This window comes from Phacochoerus africanus, chromosome 15 (genome assembly GCF_016906955.1).
Source record: "Phacochoerus africanus isolate WHEZ1 chromosome 15, ROS_Pafr_v1, whole genome shotgun sequence".
Lineage (NCBI taxonomy): Eukaryota > Metazoa > Chordata > Mammalia > Artiodactyla > Suidae > Phacochoerus > Phacochoerus africanus.
In genome coordinates, this window is record NC_062558.1 from 91,606,315 (window position 1) to 91,628,424 (window position 22,110).

Here is a 22,110-nt window from a genome sequence, read left to right on the forward strand (position 1 = left end):
TGGATCCTTAACTCACTGATTGAGGCTAGGAATTGAACCCACATCCTCATGGACAGTATGTCCGGTTCTTAACCCGCTGAGCCACAACAGGAACTCCTGCACTTCCCTTTTTAAAGGATCCACCCAACGCTCCTTCCTCCAGGCTGTGCAGCTGCTCGAGGAGGTAGGAGGGTACTGAGGGCTCAGGGGCAGGGGCCTAGCCTGGCTTGTCCCAAGGACTCACTCACTGCTCCTCACCACTGGGGGTATCAGGCTGATGGGAAGTTGGCCCCGGGGCTAAAATGGAGATGACCAGATGACTGGGGTGGCTGGGCTACCATAGCACCCTGCTGACCCAATTCTGAAGCCAAGGGCTGGGGATGTGGGTTGGGTATGTGTGTAGCAGGAGACACAATCACCATCCCCAAGCTTGGGACTGGCTCTGCTTTTTGGGCCTGAGGAAAGAAAATGCTTTTTTTTTTTTTTTTTTTTTAAAGTCACCTTGGATCCTGTGCCATAGGAGAAAATGGTCCCCGGCTCCCAAGACAATGCCAGGAATCTGTCCGTGAGGAGCCTGGCCAGGAAGAAAATGAGGGAGCAGAGGACTGGTACCTTATGCCAGCCCTAGGCCACCACTATGGCACAGAAATAAGTAAGGTGGGTTCCTTGTCTGCCAGGGGCTCTGGATCCCTGGGAGAGACCACAGGGGAGGATAAAGGCAGTTTGGACACAGGCCCAGAGCAGAGAGGAGCTCCGTCTGGGTGATTAAGGATGGCACGTGGGATGTGTTCTGAAGGAAAAATAGGAACTTTCTGGGCAAAGAAGAGGGAAAAGCCCCCTTTATCCAGACTAGCAGTCTGGGGAGGCTTTTGCCTAGATGGGATCATAAGGATATGGCTTTGTGTGTGTGTGTGTTGGGGGGGTTGTGAGCTGTTTGCGTTGACTGGAACGTAGTGTGTGGAAGGAAACCTGTTTTAAAAGAACTCTTTTATTTAATTAAATTAATGAATTTATTTTTTATGGCTGCACCTGCGGCATATGGAAGTTCCTGGGCCAGGGACTGAATCTGAGGTACAGCTGTGACTTACATGGCAGCTGTGGCAACACCAGATCCTTTACCCCACTGCGCCAGGCCAAGGATCTAACCAGCGCCTCATCAGTGACCTGAGCAGCTGCAGTCAGATTCTTAACCCACAGAGGGAACTCCTTGATTCCTTTATTTTTATGGCAACCAATTCTTAATTCATTCAACAAGAATTTATTTGGGCACCTACTATATGCAAGAAATTGGACTGAACATAAATAGGACAGAAAATAATCATCCCATTTCCAGCAAGAACAAACGTCTATCAGTTATGCTGATCTGCTCTTGCTACCTGCGGAAGCGCTGAGCTGGGTGTTGGGCTGGAGCCACACAGTCCTGCTCTGTGTAGAAAAGGCCCCTGCAGTGTTTATACACATTGATCAAAGTATGGGATTCGCTAAAGATGGAGGAACAAACAGGGAAATACACCAAAGCTTAGCTCTAGCATGGTCCAACCTGGGAAACCTTTGGTTTGAAGCCAGTAGCCCTGGGCCTGCAGGCGGAATCCCCAGGAATCCTAAGGTCTTTCCCGCCCACCTGGAGAGCTGGAGTCAGGGTGCTCAGAGCAGCCTCCAACAGCAGGCTGCCCTGGAGTGAGACTGGCTCAGGCGGCCACTCAGATGGCCACGCTGTTGGGAATCCGGTCTGGGGACAAGTAGTAGTACGGCAGCTTCTTGTCCTTGTTGCGCTCGGCGATCACGCTGACGATGGCATTGAGGTTCTTACGGAATCGGGCCATGGCCTCCTTTACAGGCTTCTCGGTGAAATGCTCCTCTGGGTACATGCCCAGGAACAGCTGAGGACCCAGACAAGCACAGAGAGACCAGTTAAGCCACCATGAGACGAGGGAACTGACATTGTTTCACACTCAGGGCTGTGAAAGGCGGGAGAAACATCCCGTGCTATGGATGGGATTTCGGATTTCATTTGCGGAGGGCAATTCAGTCTCAACATTCTTTTTTTTTTTTTGTCTTTTTGCCTTTTCTAGGGCCACTCCCGCAGCATATGGAGGTTCCCAGGCTAGGGGTCGAATCAGAGCCGTAGCCACCGGCCTACACCAGGGCCACAGCAACGCAGGATCCAAGCTGCGTCTGCAACACCGCAGCTCACAGCAACACTGGATCCTTAACCCACTGAGCAAGGCCAGGGATCGAACCTGCAACCTCATGGTTCCTAGTAGGATTCGTTAACCACTGAGCCACGACGGGAACGCCCGTCTCAACATTCTTTGACAAAGGAATTCCCTCTAGTCCTATTGAACACATGTGCCAAGAACCCATATACAAAGATGTTGGTGAGGGACCAACACGTTAGCAAAGGCCCCAAAACTATGCAGATGCCAACAAATGCCCACGAGCCTGGGGCTGGCTGAACTGGCCAGTCATTCTGAGCAGCTCTGAACCAAAGCCATGGGGGTTATGTCTACTGAGAGTGGCTTTGGGATTGGGTTCAGCAAGGCGTAGGTGCCTGGGAATGTCGCAAGGGATGCCCAGGAAACTTGGTCCTCACTTCTGGGGTGTCAGGAAGAAACCCACATAAAAGAGCTTGGTCACTGGCAGGGGTGGTGGGTGTGCCCTGTGGGGAGCGTCACAGGGCAGCCCTGGCCCCTGCACTCCTGCCGGGCCGAAGACCTTGTGGGCCGCTCCAGCCTGCATGTCAGGTTTCCTGTCCAGCAGGAGTCCCAGCCTGTGTCCTGAATCACAAAGCCCTGAGGCTGAGAAATAGGTTAAACCAGGGCAACCCAGTCTCACCTCGTTGTCCTGGAACTGGCTCAGCGCCCACACGGCGCCCAGATGCCAGCAGGAGCGGCCACGGTCCGGCAGCGCGTCCACGATCTGCTCGATGGTGACCACACCCTTGGCCGTTGGTGGCGGGGCACGCATGGTTGGGGGCGCATTGGGGATCCAGGAGCACCAGTCGTACTGCAGAGGCAGCCACCGACACGTGGGGGCGCCTCAGCAACGCAGCGCTGTACCACCGTCTCCTGCGCCTGCTCCCAAGCCCCTCCTCCCGCTCCAGCGGCCCCGCCCCTTCCCCCAGGCCAGCGCGGGGGAACTCGGATTAGATTCCTGGCGCTGAGGCTGCCCGGCCTTTCTCCGCCCCTGCCTGTCTGTCTGGAGGAGGAAGAGGGGTGCCCCACCTCCCCGGGGGCCCTCAAAGGCAGTTAAGGTCGTTCCCTGTGATTCCCGCCCACAGAGCTCGCCCTGCCCTCACCCACCTGGCCAAAATTCACGGCCGCGTGCTGGGCTGAGGCCGTGAAGATCACCACGGTCAGGTACTCAGTCAGCTTCTCTTTGGTCTTGATGGACTTGGGGAAGCCTAAGGCAGAGCCACAGGCTGGCTGAGGCCTTCACGTTGGAAGGGACCGGCAGACACGCAACCCCACTCCAACCAGCTCCCTGAGTTCCCCCACGTGCGTGCTGGAGGGCCCAGGCTGGGCAACTTACACTGGGAGGAACAGCCACTTGGCCCGGTGTCCCTGCTGTTTCTGATCCGGGCTCTCAGGGCCCAGCACCACATGCTGAGATGGAGGCCACCACTGCCCAAGAAAGTTAGCGGCACAGGGAAGAGCAGAAGACGGGAGGGGAGGTCCTCACCTGAGGCCTTCTTGCCCCTCATGCCATACACGTAAACGTCGTTCACGAAGTCCTGCAGCTCCTGGTCATCCTCCACCACCTTGTCGCTCTCATAGTAGATATCCACCACCTCAGCCGTGAACCTGGCCCGGGAGGAGAGGCCCAGGTAGGAGTGTGTGACCCAGATGGGGTCGGCAGAGCTGTGCCCTTGGACCCCGAGGCAGGGCCCCATCAGTGACCCTGTCACCTACTCCTTAATGTCCAGACTCAGGTCCACTCCCAACCCCCACTGCCCAGGCATACCCCTGCTCCTCTATGGGTGTCCTGACAATGGAGCCAGGCCCCAGCTGTCCAGGGGGTGGGCTGGGTCCATCAATGCCATGCCCACTCCTCCTATAGGACCACCCCCCTCTTTCTGCCCAGAGCGGGTCCCACAGCCCTGGCACTCACTTCTTGATGGCCTCCCACACCAGCAGCCCGTCGTCCCGGTAGAAGTAGGTGGGAATGTCTTCTTTGCTGTCCATGCCCCGGGCCTTGATGTTCTCAGGGAAGCACAGGGAGGCATAGGTCAGGTCCTGCATGGCCCTCTGCACCATCTGCACGTGCCCACCACCTCCTGTGGCATTGGCCTTAAACGGGAGGGGAGCCACAACACTGTGAGCTGAGGCCTGTTCCTCCTCTCCAGCCTTCTAGCCCTAAACCTCAGCATGAGAAACTGTGACCAGGCAGGCAGAAGGCAAACCCATGTCCCATGAGGCAGAGTGGCAGTGACATTTAACAAAGAGAATGCTAAGAGCAGCCCAACAAGGAGGTTACATGGAAGAGCTTCTGCCTGCTCCAATGTGAGGGGCTGAGGTGCAGAATCTGGTGGGGGGAGGGGCAAGCTCCCAACCTGGGAGCATGGCCTCAGGGAAAGTGGCAGGGTGGGGCCAAGGTGGGAGTAGCCCTTAGGCCTGCCCTAGTTCTGAGCACAGGCTGCCCAGAGTCTAAGCATTGCTCAGGGACTTGATCTTTGGGCACAAGACCGAGGCAGATACTGCTCCCAGGACCCACACTACTCTGTTGGGGCCTGCTGTGTGCTTAGGTGAGGGCTGGAGAGACACACAAGGCTGGGTGCTTGTCCTCATCCCGGCTGGTCCTGAGTTGTAGGCATCCATGCTTTCAGGCAGGCATTCACACTGTGGCTGGGCCCTTGGGGACCTTTAGAGAAGGATTTTGGTGGTGGGAGCCAGACACTGGTCCACGGTGGGCATGTGACCTAAGCAGGACCAAGAGACTTGCTCTCCAATACTTTCTCTTTGGATGGAAAAGGGCAGTCACTGTGTGGGAACCTGAGCTTGGAGCTTGTTGTGACGACATTTTGTGGCTGCTCTCAAGGCGGGGTGCATGTGTTTGTGTGTGTGCGTGTGCAGAGTCGTCCTGGGAGAGTGAGGCCAGCATGTTTTGGTTTTATTTGGCTGTGCCCACAGCATGGGGAAGTGCCAGGGCCAGGGAACAATCCCCTGTCACAGCTGCAACCACAGCCACAGCACTGACAACATTGGATCCTTAACCTGGTGAGCCACAAGGGCACTCCAGACAGCATGTCTTAGAGAGAGGAACAGTGCCACCCAGTGGGCTTGTATTTGGGGACACTGTTTGAGCCCCCAGCCGCTGCACTGTCCTCGTGAGACATACTGGTGGGCAGCGGTAGCTTGAGGGCTCTGGGCCCAGCACCAGGTACTGAGGTAGAGGCCACAGGTCAGCATTGCCCAAGGAAATGCTGAGCTAGGATCAGGCTCCAAGTTGAGGCTCCCACACCCTAATACATTCAGGTGGATGAGATGATACAGCTTCTTTCCAGCTGCAGCTGATCTCTGAGAAGGGTTTTGTCATTTTCCACCTAAACAGTGGCTCAACCCTAGTGATCATCTGGCCAGCTTACTGTGGGAGGTGGGAAAAGTTGGGGTGAGGGCTGCCGGAAAGGTCCAGGCTCCATAAGGCTCCTGGGGAGGGGGGAGTCACAACAGGGTGGGGTGCTGCCTAAGAGGATGTGAAGGGCAGGTGGGGACCCAAGGCCTGGAGAGCAGACTGGGAGTGCTGACAGCCTGAAACGGCACTGGGTGGGAGTCTGTGCTCAGAGCGACGGGTGGCAGAGTGGGAGGGGAGATGCAGGTCCCAGTGTCTAAGTGATGAGGAACAGGTGCCAGGAGGCAGGGTCTACACTCTCATGCCAGAGGATGGGGAGGGGACAGGGAAATGGTGGCGAGGAGGAAAAGCAGGTGGTACTTGGAAGCAGATGTGGAGAGCTGGTCCAGCAGCTGGGCATCAGGGGCAGACACCAGCCAGAGAGCCTGGGCACCTCCACTTGAGCGGCTCCAGCCTCCCACCCTTCCCAGGCTTCCACCCCGATGGAGCCTAGGGTGCTGGCCTCCCGAGAAGAAATCTGGACCTCAGGTCGGGGTGGGATCTGCCAAGGTTTTGCGAAATGGGTGCCTGCCAGGCCGGGCTCTTCCAGGCACTGAGGTGGGTGGGCAGGAGGCACTGACCTTGTCAAAGAGGCCGTACTCGCAGATGAGCTGCTCCCGGGCCTTGGTGTTGATGGCGATGGTGAACCGCACGTGTGCCACCAGGAGCTGGTGGAGGGACAGAGAAGACCTCAGAGGAGGCCTGGCTGGGGCCTCCTGACCAGGTCTGCATCTCCTTGGAGGTCTCAGGAGCCCTCAGCACCACCCCCACCCCGGTCCACTATGGAAGGGTGATGCTAAGGCTCAGGGAAGGATAAAGGTTGGCATGCTGACCTTCACTGCTGAGCAGCTGCCGGAGGCCTGGGGGATGCAGCTTTGATTTTTGGCCATAATGATAATGATAAAAATGGTAACAGTCTACGCTTACATGGAGTGTAACTGTGTGGTGGGCGCTGTTTAAAGTTCTCCAAATTTAACTATTTTAACCCTGATGGTAATCCTAGGAGGCAGGTGTACTATTTGATCTCTGTTTTACAGAAGGGGAAACGGAGGCACACAGGGGTAATTTGAGCCTGCAGTCACCCCAGTGGTCAGTGCCAGTAGGATTCAGGAGGAAACAAGGGCAGGGACAGTGGGGACTGCCACCTGGGATCAGACAGGGTTACACTGAACTCATTTGACTCCTCAAACTCTCCCCCTCTCCCCCAGGCCCAGGCCCTCAGGAACCAGGAGGCTCACAGCTGCTTCCTTCTTCGGGGGAAACTCCCTGCCCACCCCCCCCCTCCCTGAGCATCTCTTGAGGGGTCTCTTCTGGCCACCTCCAGCCACAGTCCCATGGGGATGTCAGTGCCCCTCCTCTCTCCCTCCTGTGCCCCATCCTCCATATCCAGTACCCTCTCCAACCAGGTGAGGCAGTAGCTTGCCATACCTTGAAAATGGGGTGCACAGCAGGCAGCTGGCGGTACATGGCGATACCAAAAACCTCAGACACCAGATGTGTGCGCAGAAGGTGAGTGATGGTCTGGTGGACGTGGAAGTCACTGGAGCGGACCCAGATTTTGGCCAGAAGCCAGTCATACTTTGCATCCGAAGGGAGGAAAATAGGGTTCTCATCTCCTGGGACCTGGTTGAGCTGATGCATTGGAGAAAGAAAACACATCACAGTATTTTGTGGGAGAGACTGACCTCTCAGGAAATTCCAGGAGAATCCACATGTCTTAAACAGTGACCTTTGAATCACAAGAGGATTGTGGGGGAGGGCAGAGGCCCAGGATTGGTATTTCCTATCCCAGCTGCATCAGCTGTGGAACCCTGGACAGCTTAGCCTTTCTGAGCTCTGAGTTCACCATCTGTAATAAGGGGACAGTGTTTCCTTACCTCACAGTTATAGGAGGATTGAATGAAACGGCTCGAAGGTGTCAGCAAGGAGGCCATGTGTGAAGGGGGTGCTGAGGCAGGTCCTCCATCTGTCTCTGCCCCTCCTTGCTGCTTCCACCCAATTCTCTGCTGCTGCTTTTGGGTCGCCCAACTTTGCCTTCCTCTGCTCTCCCCCGAAATGCTGCTGTTCCCCAGGCTCTGTCTTGGTGCTCCCGAATTCCCTTCTTGCCCTCGGTTAGCTCCTCCTGTTCCTAGGACTCTGGGGTTGGCATGACGCAGTGTCCCAGGTCACTGTCCTCCAGCCCAGACCTGCAGCCAGGTGCCTCCATAAGTAGAGGCTGGCTTGTCTTCCCCTTTCCCAGTTCAACTCTACACTGAGGCCAAGGTGATTTTTCTTTCTAAAATGCAAACCATGTCAGGTCAATCCCTTCCTTAAAAACACTCAGTCACCTCTTAATGCCAGAAAATAAGGTCCCCAAACTCCATAATCTGTCCTCTGATGTATCCTCATGTTCGACCCTCCCTGGCCACCAGTCCCTGGTCCCTAGCTTTGCCCATGACAACAGCCTCTCGCATTCCTGGGGCTCTCCCCCAGCGCCCCACACAGCCTAGCAACCTCACAGCATCGTGTCCTTCTCTGAAAGATGCGATGACTGAGAAGAAGCTCTGGGAGTTCAGCACTTGTGGGTGCTGCCAGGTGGCTCGCTTCCGGGGCCGCCAGTGCCAGGAAGGGCTGGCCCACTCACAAGAAGCACCGTGGGGGTAAAAAGCGCCCCAGCCAGCACGGGCTCGAGGGGGGCCGCAGAGCAGCAGCGCAGCCCTCGCGCTCTCGGCTTCGGATCTCACCGGGGTGCGGCGGACGCTGGCTGGTGGCCGGACCCGGAGCTGCCAAACGCGGCCGCCAGGGGCCCTCTCTGTGAGCGCTGCTGCGCAGCGCGCCCCCCCAGTGTTCACCTGGAGCAGAGAGACCCAGGAGGCTCTTACCGGGACGCTTCTCGTTATTTACATGTTAATATGCTAGTAAACTCAAGGACAGTTTTACCAGGCGGAGGACGGGGCGGGGCGGGGGGCGCGGGGAATCTGTCTCAGGAAGGTCCCATAGGGTCCTGCTCAGTTACAGCCACCGTAATAGAAGTAAAAAGATACAGGTGAACTTTATGTTAATCTACCCAATATCTCATTTCAACATGGAAATAAAAAAATTATTAATGGGATATTTGACATTCTTTTTTTCTCATTCTGTCTTCAAAATTCGGACGTGTACTTTGCACTCACAGAGACCTTGGTGGGGACTAACCACATTTCAAGGTCTCCAGAGCCATGGGTGGCCCCAGCTCCCACACTGGACAGAGTGGCTCTGGTCAGACCGCTCCTGCCTGCTCGAGCTTACCCAGGACAGAGCAGCGCATGGAGAAGACCAAAGTCTGACCTACGCAATATTCTTGTTTGTTTACGAATGCAATTGGCTGTCAATCTTTAAGTATCAATCATTTCTCATAAAAATTTGGATTAACAGGTTTTCTCGTAAAATTATAAAGTTCTGTGACCACTGAAACCACTCCAGCCCCTTTTAAAGTCTCACTGTGCCCGCCCCTCCCAACGGCCCTCCCCTAGTGCCCATGCCCCAAGCCCTTCCCCCATTGCTGCCCCTCCTACTGTCCCGCCCCGCCCGTGTCATTCCCCTCTTATTGTCCCGCCCTTCCTCTTTCTGTTTCCACCACGCACAGCTCCGCCCCTCCCAGTGTTTGCTCTTTGCTGTTTTGCTCCGACAGCCTGGCCCCACCCACACTGCCTGCGCAGCAGGTGGGACGCCTACTACGCTCTGGTTCGTGCTCCACGGAGGAGGAGACCTGCTGCTGCCTGCTAGGGGCTGTACTTGTGCTATCTCAGTCCTAACTATGGCCCTGCAAAGCAGGTGTTCCTTGCCATTCCCATTTTACATTGGGGAGAAATTGAGGCTCAGAGTGGTTTAGACCAACAGAACAGTATTGAGAGGCCAGAAATAAACCCTATTTGTGGTCAATTTTTTTTTCTCTTTTTTGGCTGCCCCGGGGCATATGGAGTTACTGGGACAGGGATCAGATCCAAGCCACGGTTTCGGTCTACATGGCAGTTGCGGCAACACCGCATCTTGAACCCACTGTGCCATACCGGGGATCCAACCTGCGTTCCAGAGCTCCAGAGATCCTCAGACCCCATTGCGCCACAGTCGGAACACCAGAAAGCCCTAGATTCTCTCCACCCAGGAAATCCCCCCTAGCAGTGGCTGCGGAGGGTGGAGCCGCCCTGCAAGAGAACAGGGCTGGGCAGCCTACCTGGATGGCGATGGGAACAATCTTATTGGCCAGATTCTTGTACAGCAAGCAGACCGGCGCGGCCAGGAACTGCAGAGTGCAGGGGTCTGTTTTATTGGCATCGATGCCATCCAGCAGCTCAAAGTCCACGATGAAAATGTTCCCTTGCTGCAGGAGGCAGGAAGAAATAGGTCCAAATCGGTTTCAGCCAGAGATGGACCCAAGATTCGGGCCCAGAGGGAGGGTCGGGCCGCTCTGTAGGCCCTGGAGTTCAGAACTTAGTGTTCTCTATCCTCTGACTCAACAGCTGATGGATATCAGTTTCCAAAGTTGGTGGTGGTGGTGGGGTTCAGTAAGGTGAATGAACGGAAGTGACCACTTTCGCATGTGCTGAACCTGCTGTCTGCCTGACCCTCATGAAAGATGTTGAAAGACTACCCAGAATGACAGTGTAAGAAGAAAGAATACAGAGTTTAGATGAAATAGATAGGCAGGTTTGAAGGTAGGAAGTTCTGCAGGGGTGGGGCCTACAGGGGCAGGTGTCCACAGGGTCACTAGGGGGTCTTCAGGGCCAAGGGAGGTCTTTAGAGGTGGATCTTCAGGGTGAGGGATGTTTACAAGGGCAAGAGGGAACCTGCAGGGGTTGGGGGGCTACTGCCAGGGTGGTGTGTTCTGTGTCCTGGTCTGAGGCTGGTGGCATGACAAAGTCACTTGGTATAAATTCACTGAATTTACTGCCACTCCTGATTTGTGCCCTTTTCTATAAATATACTTCAACATAAACTAGAAACGTGCCTGGGATTTGGGGGAGGTAGAAAGCAGCCTTTCCCAGTCTACACTTGAGTCCCCTTGATGGAGCCTAACCTGAGCATCATGAGGGCTCCTTTCACAGGGCTGGGTCTGCTCAGGCCACAGCTGAAAGAGTTCAGGGAGGGGACAAGAGGTGCTTCTTCTAAAGCCTTTTGTGTTTTAAGCAAGTAATGGAGGCAGGGGTTTCAGTCAGGCTGGGGAAGCAGATCCTGGGCTACAATGTGGTAGAGGCATGTCAGCAGGTCCTCAAGTGAGTTGGGTGTTCACGATTCCACCTACAGAGGGCGCGCTGTGGCCATTGTCACCGGGCTTCAGGAACCTTGGCCGAGGGGGACCAAACACCAGAGAGGCCCAAAGCCTGGCCACCATCTTCCTCCTTTTCAGACTGGAGGACCCTGGCAGTTGTCTGACGCCAGCCTGAGCAGTTGTCTCAGCAGTCTGTCGGAGGCATATGGGACAAGGTCTGGGGAAGGAGAGGATGGTGCCCTTGGCCAGCCAGGGCAGAGGGAGGGTGTAAAACATCTCTCATGATGCCTGGCCCACAGCAGGCCCCTCATTCGAGAGAGCTCTTTTAATTATGATATCGATATTGAAAATATGGATATTATGCTCTCTGAACTGAGCATCATGGAAAAATATTACTCTCAATTCCTCTGCCTGCGTTGGACGAGACAGTTTTCCTAAATGCTCAGGAAAAGGAAGAGACCACTGAGGGCAGCCAAATCTCGCTGTCAGCTAGGCAGATGAGCAGATGAGCCTGGAGATAGCAGCCTGGGGACCAGTGAGCATTGGCTGGTGGGAAGTGGTTTCTGCCTGATAGACTGCGACCTGGACATCTCAGCTGACTCTGGCCTGGGCCACCATCTTCAGCCAAGTGGGTCCTACCTCAACCTCCTGCTCCAGGGTGAGCTGTCGCTCCAGGCTGCACTCCACCATGGCTGTGGTCACCGGGAGCTTCTTGGGCAGCTTCGTGCAGCGCCGGATCAACACGGGGTTGCAGCCGTTCAGGAACTGGTAGCCAAACATGAAGTCTTCCTGCCAATGATTCATAACCCGCTCTATGGGGGAGAGAGGTGCAGCTCAGCGTGAGCTTTGAGCCAGGCTGAGGCCCTCCTGATGCTGGCCAAGAGCCAGAGTCCCTGCTTGGTCCCATCTCCCAGTTGCTCACTGGACAGCCCATCATGCCCAACGGCTTGATCACTAGTTCAGATCCTTGGTGGTTCAGAAGGTTCGTGGGGAACCCCTTTCTCAAGAACAAAAGCAAAAATAGACAGATGGGATTGCATCAAACTCAAAAGCTGCTGCGCAGCAAAGGAAACAATCAACGGAGTGAAAATACAACCTACAGAATAGGTGACAATATTTGCAAAGCATATATCTGGTAAGGGGTTAATCTTCAAAATATACAAGTTAACTTCTAGAACTGTATGGCAAAAACGCCAATAACTTGATTAAAAAATGTGCAAAGGATTCTAACAGACATTTCTCTGAAGAAAACATACAGATGGCCAGCAAGTATGTGAAAAAAATGCTCAACATCACTAATCATCAGGGAAATGCAGGTCAAAACCATAGGAGGTATCACCTCACACCTGTCAGGATGCTATTATTAAAAAAAAAAAAAAAAAAAGAGTTCCCATTGTGGCTCAGAGGAAACGAATCTGACTAGTATCCACAAGGATGCAGGTTCGACCCCTGGCCTCACTCAGTGAGTCAAGGATCTGGTGTTGTGGCTTTCGCATAGGCCAGCAGCTGTAGCTGTGATTCAACACCTAGCCTGGGAACTTCCATGTGCTGTGGGTGCAGCCCGAAAAAGAAAAAGAAAAAAAAAAGGGCAAGTGTTGGCGAGTCTCTGGAGAAGGTGGAACCCTTGTGCACTACTGGTGGGAATGCAGGATGTGCAATAAGGAGAAGAGAAAATATTAAAAATAGAACTACCCTGTGATCCAGCAATCCCACATCTGGAATTTTATCTCAAAGAATTATAATTAGGATCTTGAAGAGATATCTGCACGCCCACCTTCACTGCAACACAATTCATAACAGCCAAGATACGGAAACCACCTAAATGCTCATCTACAGAGGACTGAATAAAGCTAATGTGGTGTTTACATACAAAGGAAAACTATTCCGCCTTATAAAAGGACATCCCGCAATACATGATGCCATGGATGAACCTGGAGGGCATTATGCTAAGTGAGATGACTGTCACAGAAGGACAAATACTGCATGTATTTGTATGCATAATACATGTATAATACTCTACTTAATATGAAGAGTCTAAATTAGTCGAATTCACAGAAGCAGAAAGCAGCATAGCATGGAGGTTGCTAGGGGTTGGGGCAGGGGATTGTGGAGTTACTAATCCATGAATGCGAAGATTCAGTTAAGCAAGATGAATAAGTTCTGGAAATCTGCTGCACAACACTGTACCTATAGGAAAAAAAAAACAAAAAAAAACCCCAGGTCCTTGTGCCCAGGCAGGAAGGAGGGGCTTCGGGATGAGGGGAGCAGGGGGCAACTCTGCAGTTGTTTGTGAAGGCAGTTCCCCCGTGCTTGTTTCTGTGCTGTTTCCTAACCTTTCTGTTGCTGTGCAGTCCTCCCTGAGCCATTCTGTGACTATGATGCTGCTGCTCTACCAAACACACCCTAGTCCAAAGGAACCCATTGGTGCTTTCATGTAAAGGCTTAAAGAACAAGCTAACTTCTGCCTTTACTCTGTTCAAAAGCATCATAAATGATGAATTTATGTAAAGAAAAAGTTCTAATACTTCGGAAACTTTTGATGATGACATGAGCTTGGGGTTACTCAGCCTTGAATGTTCCAGGAGGAGAAACCTCTGGCTCTGAGGGTGACCACCCGTGGGGCGCACTGTGTAGGCAAAGGCGGTGCTGGCCTGGGGGGCCAGGGTGCCCTGTGCTGGAGCAGGTGGGGGCAGCCCTTTCCCCTCCCCAGGCAAGGCTCCCCTAGCACCACGAGAGCCCCCCAAAGCACACTCACCAGAGATAGTGTTGCTGATCTTGACGAAGATTTTCTCAAAGTCGGCAAAGTCGCTCCAGGAAGACTGGAACATGTGCATAAAGCGGTTGATGAACAGGTTCTCCATCCTGCAGACCGAGACATGTGCTCTGACCTCCGCCTCCCCCGGCCAAGGCCCTTCACACCCGGGTCTCTAGACACCCCCAGGGCCACAGGGACTTGAACCCAGGGCAACTCCAAGAGGGCAGCTGACTGGCCTTGTGGAACCAGGACAGAAAATGGCACCCACAACCATGCTCTTCCTTTTGCACCTTCCCTAAGAAAGAGGCTGGCTGTCTGCTCTTGGCAGTCCACAGTGCTCTGTACTCTTTCATGCACGCCCTGGTCCATGCCTTCATTCATTCCTTCATCACACTTTTTGCTGCACCCAGTCAATGCAAGCTTCCAGGGACAGAGTACTGTATCTTATGCAGGGGCTCTCCCGAGTTTCCTGGATTTGGGAGGATGAGCGGTTCAGTGGGGTTTATCCCTCATTTGCTTTCTGCCTACCCCTGGCTCTGTGCCTGGTGCTGAGGAGGGCACAGCTTCCAAATACTCATCGCACAAGAAAGCAAAATAACTCAGGACTGGAACTTGCTAAATCCAAAACGCAGGCTGCAGGCAATAAGGAGTCAGATCTAAGTGGCCTGGGCAACCCTGGGGGCTTCCTGGAGGAGGCAGGTATGGGATGGGTCTTGGGAAAGGTGGAAAAGGCAGGAAGAGGCTTTCCTGGCTTCCCTCCATAACCCTAGCAAGGTGCGGGATGGAGGTGGGGGAATTCTGGCCAGTGCTTATTGTGACAGCCCTGCCTCAGTTTCCCTCTCTGACACACACAGCTGAGAGTGACAAGCAGTCATCTTGTTCCCTCCCACCCCCCTCTGTCCCCACCAGTAACTGTTGCCCTCTCCTCCAGGGTTCAGGCTTCCCACAAGCTCTGTCTCTTGTAGGTCCTGACTCGGGGGCCTTGGCATGCATGGTTCCCTCCCTCTGTGACCCCCTTTCTTCTCCTCCTGAGCATATGGGGTGAGTGTATCTGGAGGGCTTGCCTGGTGAACCCCACTCCTCCTTTGATCTTACGAAGCTATCCCTTCCCCAAGGCCAGGCTCTGTAATGCTCCCTCTGCAGCACTAATGGCAGATAAAGTACAAAGCTGACAGGGACAGAGGGCTTTGTACAGCATCCCAGGGGTGCCACCCGTCAGCATGCACGAAGGCAGCAAGATCCACTGACCAAAGATGGGAACTCAGCACACAAGCTGGAGACGCTGGGCCCCCTCCAGCCCTGCCAGGCATGGGAAAAGCACCTGATGCAGAAAACGACACAGGCCTGATAGGGATGGAGTAGACACAGGTATTTTTAGAAGTCCCAGTATAGGACCACAGATAACAAGGGAAACTTAGGAGACATTGGGAGATCGCTGTAAGTCAATAAATTGGTCAAAAAAGCCGTCAGAACAAGGCAGGCTCGCTTGATTAGTGGAGCCTTGAGAATTGCCTCAGGTTCTTAGGTGGGGGATGGGATGAGGCCTGCATTCAGATTCAGACCAGGGGCAGCAGTTTGAGAACCACCCTCCTGCAGATACTTACCAGATACTAAGGAGGAGCTACTACTTCCAGAAAGCAAGAGGAGGGCTTTTCCAACCCCCACTCCCCTTGGATGATAAAACTGTAGCCCACCAGATCCTCTGGGCAGAGCTTCCGTGCCTGCCTGCTTGCATCTCTCACAAGGGTCCTATCTTAATAAATCTATTTCTTGCCTATCACTTTGTCTCTTGCTGAATTCCTTCTGCAAGGAGACGTGAAGAACCTGAACCTCAGTGAGTCCAGACACTGGGTGAGTGATTCTAATTTAAAACTTTTAAGACCTATAAAAATCCTAATCTGGGTTTAGGCTGGGTTCGAGTCCTGGCCATGGATTCAAGTTCCAATCTGTGTTCTGGCTAGGTGCAGGCTGTTAATACTGTCAGTTTCACAAGCTAGAGACGCTGGGGCCCCTCCACCCCAGCCAGGCATGGGAAAGGCACCTGATGTAGAAAATGACACGGCCTACCTGGAGACTCCCCTTCGGGTCCTGCCTCAATTTAGCAAATGCTTCTCTCCTTTGTATCAGATTCCAGGGGTCCCTGGAAGCCATGCTGCTCTTGAGGAGGATCTTGGGACCACAACACTGGCAACCTCTGCGAGCTGGAGGAACCAGCTACCTGGAATGTGGTGGAACACAGCCTAGGCAGTGGTGACTGCACACATTAGGTGCTCAGTACCTCAGAGCTGGAAAAAACCCTGGCATAATCCTATCTGTGGCTGGTAGCATCATCACTTTTATCCCAGACCCTCGGGGGGGTGGGGGGGGGGAGGAAGAGCTTTTACACACATGCTTGTTTTACACACATTTGTTGCGGCCTCGCCACTGCTAGTCAGGCCTCCCAGCTAAGTGTCTACCAGCCATGCTAGCTCCTTCTTCACCCGGTGTCCCAGCCCTCCTCCTCTACCTTCCCTGTAGGCTGCATGTCCTGGGACAGAAACCCTTGTTAAGGTGGAGGATTAAACCTCACTGTGACCTCCAGTGTCTGGTGTGGAAAAGGACTTATTTCTGGGAGAGGAGAGGCCTTCCTAGGCCTACGGTCCTCCCAGCCCTGAGGAAGCCCAGCACCAGATGGTCTGCAAAGAGGTCCTGGACCCCACGGCATCTTGTGGGGAACTGGGAGTGAGTCACAGCCCCGCGTAGGTCACGGTCCCCCCAGCTGAGTCTCTTTGACTTCAAAACAGAAGGTTGGCACCAAAAACAGGGTGGGGTCTGGCAATACTCAGAGGAAACCACAGATCCCGGAAGAAGTGGAGTTAGGAGGAACATATTTGCAAGTTATATCTGGAGGCAAAATATTGCTATATACAAAATATTGCTTAAAGACACCTGGAATATTAGGGACTTCAAGATCTGTTATCACACAAAGGGGAACCTGTAGCCAGAGATGGCCCCTGGCTTTTTTTGAGGTCACATAGCCAGGTAATTATATGGTCAAGAAATGGCACAGCCAGGTAAAAACAGAACACAGCCAGGCAAGAGCCACACGGAGCAGCTGACCTGGACTAGGCACTAGCTGTTGGCCCTATGCTGGCAGAGGCGGGAGCCCCTGTTTCCTCTGCTTCCCCGGCCCTTTTCCTTCTTCCTACGGCTTCTTCATTTCCCATTTCATGCTTTTGCTCTTTGGCATGGGTGGCAAGGCTTACTGGAGGGCGGGCCTTGTACCAAGCAGAGCAGGTGGCTTGGAGGAAACTCGCCAGAGTTATCCAGAAGTGGTGAGGAAACCAAGCTGCCCAGAGGCGGAGGCTCAGGGGAAAGGCCTCTGGTGATCTCTGGCCTGAATTTCAGTGTTCCACAGGCAGCAGCTCAATGATGGGAGCCTCGGGATGCAGGCCAGGTCCTGGCTCTGGGTTTTTTCTATCAGGGACTTTCAGTGCAGAAGGGCTGCCAGGTACAGGGTAGGCAGTGTTTCCCCATCAGACCACTAGGGGGTCTCAGAGCCCCAGTTCCTGTGCTGGGGCCTGGACACAAGAGTCCTGGGTGGGGCTGGGAGTCCACATGCAAGGTCAGGCCGAGGCCAGAGAGGGCAGCTGAAGTGGAGGCAGGTCAGCAAAGAGTGTTAAGGGCCTGGCCTAAGATCCCAGCCCAATCTCTTCCTAGCCACCTGGCCTTGGCCAAATCCCTAACCTCTTGTGCCTCAGTGTCCTCATCCATGAAATGGGCACAGTGATTGTCCCTGCCTCACAGGGCTGACATGAGATAGAGAAGGCACTGGTATGTAAAAGGGGTTCAACAAATATTAGCGATTAGTACTATGATTATCACTTACTGTTAATAGTAAAGTCTGCAGCCTTAGGCTGTGGTGTTCTGGGCAGACCAGAGGACAAATTCATAATCCAGGCTACAGCACAGCCCTTTGCTCTCTGCTTCCCCAGGTCCTTCTGTCTAATTCACTCATCCCCCTTATACCTTCACATTCAATTCACAGAAGAGTATTTACCTACAGGTTCCTCTTTACGTACTCCCCTGTCCTTCACATGTCCTCACCCAGGGCACTGGTGACTTCTTAGTGGCTCTATCCAAAAAGTCAGCTCTAAACTCCCCTGATCTCTCTGAAGCATCTGACAGCCAACCCCCTTCTTCTTGACACTAAAATGCTGAGCCCCATGGACCTCATGCTTCAAACCCCCATGATCCTACACCTCCACCCTCGTAAAGGCTGAGATCCTTGCCCAGTTCCCTGCATTGGCAGACTCTGTACCACTTCCCTGCAGAGGCCCCCACTCTGGTCCTCCTCAATCCTGGAATTCTCACTGCCTTGAAATACCATCCTCTCCGCTCCTCCAATCACCATGGTGAACTCCAATGCATCCTTCAAGGCCCAAGTTGGGCTTCTCTCTTAGAAAACTTTTTTCCTGGTGCTGTCTCCTCAGAGCTTCCTCACTGCCTCAAGTGTTCCCAGTACTCCTTTCTTAAGGAATATCTACCACATGCTATTGTGATGTGCTGTCCACAGCTCAGTCCCCTCTAGATGGTAAGCCTCTTGGAGTCAGGACCAAGGGTCCACTTTTGATTCATCTCAGGTCCCCACCCCCCAGGAGCTCAATAGGCATTTGTCAAAGGACTGGCTGCAGGCAGCCTCCTCTGGACCAGATCCCTTGGGAGTGGAAGAATCTCATAAAAGCCAGAAAACAGGCAATGACAGAGCCTGAGATGACACCTCCCTGGCCAGTCTCCTTCTTTGGGCTCTGGAATGAGGAGAAAGTCCTCCCAAGTACATAGAATGGAGAAACAAGAGGGAACTCACACGCAGTGTGCTAGACCTCACCATAGGGGCACTGCCTACATGAGTTCATTTAAATCACAGCAATTCTAGCAGCTAGGCAGCATCAGCCATGTATCATAGGAAGGACATGGGTCAGAAAACTTATATAACTCTCGCAGAGTTTGAAACAAGCGCAACTGACCAGGCTCTAAATAAGGTGACCTTTTGCTTTTAAAGGGTAATTAGAGATGAATTGATACTTGGTGCTATAATTTTAATAGATCAACTGATTTTTTTTTCTTTCCAGGAAAGTATAACCTCATGGACCAGCAGCATCAACACCCCCAGAACTTTATTAGAAATGCAGACTCTCAGGCCCACCTTAGACCCCCTGAATCAGAAACTCTGGGGGTGGGTCCACAAGTCCAGATTTTAACAGGCCTTCCAGGAGATTCTGATGCAAGCTATAATTTGAGAACCACTGCTGTAGGGATTGCAGTGGTTTCCAAACTAATCTGACTACAGAACAAACCCCTTCTAAAGGAAACTGCTATATTATTGGTGTTAACATATCTTTTTTTTTTTGTCTTTTTAGGGTCACATCTATGGCATATGGAGGTTCCCAATCTAGGAGCTGAATTCGAGCTGTAGCTGCCTGCTTACGCCACAGCATTTCTAATAATGCCAGCTATAGTAATGCCAGATCTGAGCCGCATCTTTGACCTACAGCACAGCTCATGGAAACGCCGGATCCTTAACCCACTGAGTGAGGCAAGGGATCAAACCTGCGTCCTCATGGGTCCTAGTCAGAATCGTTTCTGCTGCGCCACGATGGGAACTCTGGGTGTTAACATAATTTTATGACCCATTTTAAACAAACAAACAAAAAAAAACCCCTGCTACTTTGGTGACTATAATTAAACACTTCCAGGCTTGTCTGCCTTTTGGGTGGGACTCTTCTTTCCCCCTACATTTCCCGCTACAAATTTATTTTCCAATGGGATACCTCTGAGTTTATAAGAGAATTCACTAGAGGTAAAAATTATTGATATACAGACAGGGAACAGATAGGACAAGGAGGAGATGACCTTAAAAATTTCCAAGAAGATCAGAGGACTAGGGTAGCACTTGTGAAGTAAAGGGGAGAATCCTATTCCTATGAGTGCTTTGGTGCTGGGGAACCAACTTGTTTCTGAGCTGGGGTGGCAGTAAGAGGGTGTGGGGACATCTTCCAGCAAACCCTTGTGGCTGTGGCTTCCAAAGTCAGGAGAATAGGACTTCATCTCACTCCTTCCTGCTCCCACCCCGCCTTAGGGGGCCCCACCCCAGACCTTGCCACACTGCTTCGCTCTCTTTCTGCCTCCATGGGAACCCTTCCCCATCCACTGTCAGCCCATCTTTCCTCCTGACCTTCAACTCGGGGCCCTGCTGTTTCCTTCTCTTCACCACCTGCTCCTTTCAAGGAGCTGCCACTTATGCAATTTTGCCTGACCTCAAACCAGGAGTGGGGCTGGGAGGTCTGTGGGGATGGGAGCAGGGGTGGGAGAAGTTACTGCCCTTAGACCACACTCCTCCCCCTGCCCTGCAACAAAGCCTCTATCTGGCTCTCAACCCCCTCTCCCCTGTTGCTTGTCGGGCTCCCACCCTTGATTGGCCTCAACGCTCCCTGAAGCCTCCGCTAAGCCCCCAGCCTACATGTCCCACTGGTCACAGGCTCTCAATCTCAATCTGCTCTGAGACTGGACTCATCTCATCACCCCCCAAACTTTTTTCTCCCCCATTTTTCGCCATCCCGAAGCATATGGAGTGCCGGGGCCAGAGATCAGATCCGGGCTGCAGTTTTGACCTACATCGTAGCTGCAGCAACACTTGATCCTTTAACCCACTGTGCTGGGCTGGGGATTGAACCTGCACCCTTGGTGCTGAAGAGATGCCGCTGATCCTGTTGTGCCACAGGAGGAACTCCTCCAGCTTTCCTTTTTAATGGCCACCCTACTTTCCCTACAAGCCAGATGCACAATGTCAAGGGTGCCTGGGGTTCTCCCCTCAGCCTCTCCTCGTTTTGACCTGAAATCCAGCTGGATCCTAGTGCATCCATGCCTGTAGTCCTCTCTGCTCTCCTATTCCCTGTCTTTGCTCAGCCTCTTCCCCATCTCTGGACTGGCTCATCTGACTCTCAGAGGCTGCCAGGTCAAGCTTCTGCAACACGGCTCTGATTTCTGTCACATCTCCTTGCTTCTTATCAAACACTGCAAGCCCAGACCCCAAGGGGAAGGGTACCCCTCAAGGGGCTGCCCCACCCAATCTCCTCTGATAAGGAGTGCATGGTGGGTAATGGTCTGAGCATCCTGGTCTTTGCTCCAGACTGGTCACCAATCCCAGACCTCCGTCACATTTCTGCCCTGTTCCCTTATACTGGGAAGGAAGCGCTCTTTCTCACTTTCCTTTGAAGAGGACATAACTTTGCCAGCCTTGCCGACTTCCTGCAATCAAAGCTCCAGGCTGAAAACAGTGAGTGGTGAGTAAGCAAATAAGCTGCTGCCTTTTTTTTTTTTTTCTTTTTTTGGTCTTTTTAGGGCCACACCTGCGGCAGATGGAGGTTCCCAGGCTAGGGGTTGCATCGGAGCTGTAGCCGCTGGCCTACACCACAGCCAGAGCAACGCCAGATCTGAGCCACGTCTGTGACCTACACCACAGTTCATGACAATGCTGGATCCTTAATCCACTGCACAAGGCCAGGGATCGAACCTGCATCCTCATGGATATTAGTCATATTTGCTTCCACTGCACCATGATGGGAACTCCAGCTGCTGCTCTTTTGATGCGACCAGGACATTTCACAACACCCAACCTTTGTGTGTGATGCCCTCTCTGCCACAGCATCCTTGCTCTGCTTCTCCAGGCCTCCACCTGTCTGTCCCACCAGCTGCAAGGCCAGGCCATGTGCCCTTCTGCCGTGAAGCCCTCCTGGACCCCATGAGATAACAGCAGACAGAGTGATGGTCCCTCTATGAGCCCCAGAGGGCAGGAGCATATCTGAGGCTCAGTAGGTGATGGTGGAGAAGAGGGTGCTGGCTGGCTTGACCCCATTACTAGGAATGGATGAGGACTAACGGTGCATTTAGGAAGAAACTACTCTGTGCAGGGTTGACACAGATGGTCCTTTAATATTCTCACAACCTCAAGTGGGAGCTATGGTCTCATTCTTCAGATAAAGACACCAAGGATCAGAGAGGTTAGCCAGCTCCCCCAGGTTCACCTTCCACCAGCCCAGAGCCCTCTCCCATGGTCCCCTCAGCTCCCAGGGTAGGGACTCTCTGGGATGCTTCCCTGAGGTCCAGTCCCCTTGGCTCTGGCTGCATCCTCCTCAAATGCAGGGGCTGTGTCTCTTCTCTACTTCTCACCATCCTCCATCTCTCCTCCATCCATCTATACCTCCACTCACCATCTGTCTAGCCCTCCCAGCACCTTCCACCCACTATCCATCCCTCCACCATCACTAAGCAGAGGTGGCACTACTCCCCAAAGCAGTATCCTCTCCTTTGACCTCACTGCCTCTCTATCATTATCGTTTTTTTCTCCAAACTGTCCCTTTCACAAGGGCCTTCTGTCCTGCTTGTTCCATCCAGGTCTGGGCTCTGCTGTACTAAAGCCACGTGCCTTTGACTCAACAATGTCCATCCCTGGGTGGGAAGTGGGACATTTAATCACCCTGATGTCTCCAAGGAGCCTGCTGCT

General features: G+C 53.2%; 1 protein-coding gene across 1 annotated transcript in view; it reads right to left on the reverse strand.

The window, feature by feature from the left end:
- Positions 1–1,221: 1,221 nt before the first annotated feature.
- The window catches only part of ALOX5 (arachidonate 5-lipoxygenase), a 47,148-nt gene continuing 26,259 nt past the window's right edge, over positions 1,222–22,110 (reverse strand). The window contains exons 5-14 of the mRNA XM_047761434.1: positions 13,569–13,675; positions 11,453–11,625; positions 9,779–9,925; positions 7,015–7,218; positions 6,168–6,254; positions 4,090–4,268; positions 3,661–3,782; positions 3,282–3,382; positions 2,815–2,985; positions 1,222–1,859 (exon numbers count right to left, since the gene is read on the reverse strand). Coding sequence (XP_047617390.1) covers positions 1,680–1,859; positions 2,815–2,985; positions 3,282–3,382; positions 3,661–3,782; positions 4,090–4,268; positions 6,168–6,254; positions 7,015–7,218; positions 9,779–9,925; positions 11,453–11,625; positions 13,569–13,675 — 1,471 coding nt within the window. The 3' untranslated portion in view covers positions 1,222–1,679. The remainder of the gene's footprint in view (positions 1,860–2,814; positions 2,986–3,281; positions 3,383–3,660; positions 3,783–4,089; positions 4,269–6,167; positions 6,255–7,014; positions 7,219–9,778; positions 9,926–11,452; positions 11,626–13,568; positions 13,676–22,110) is intronic.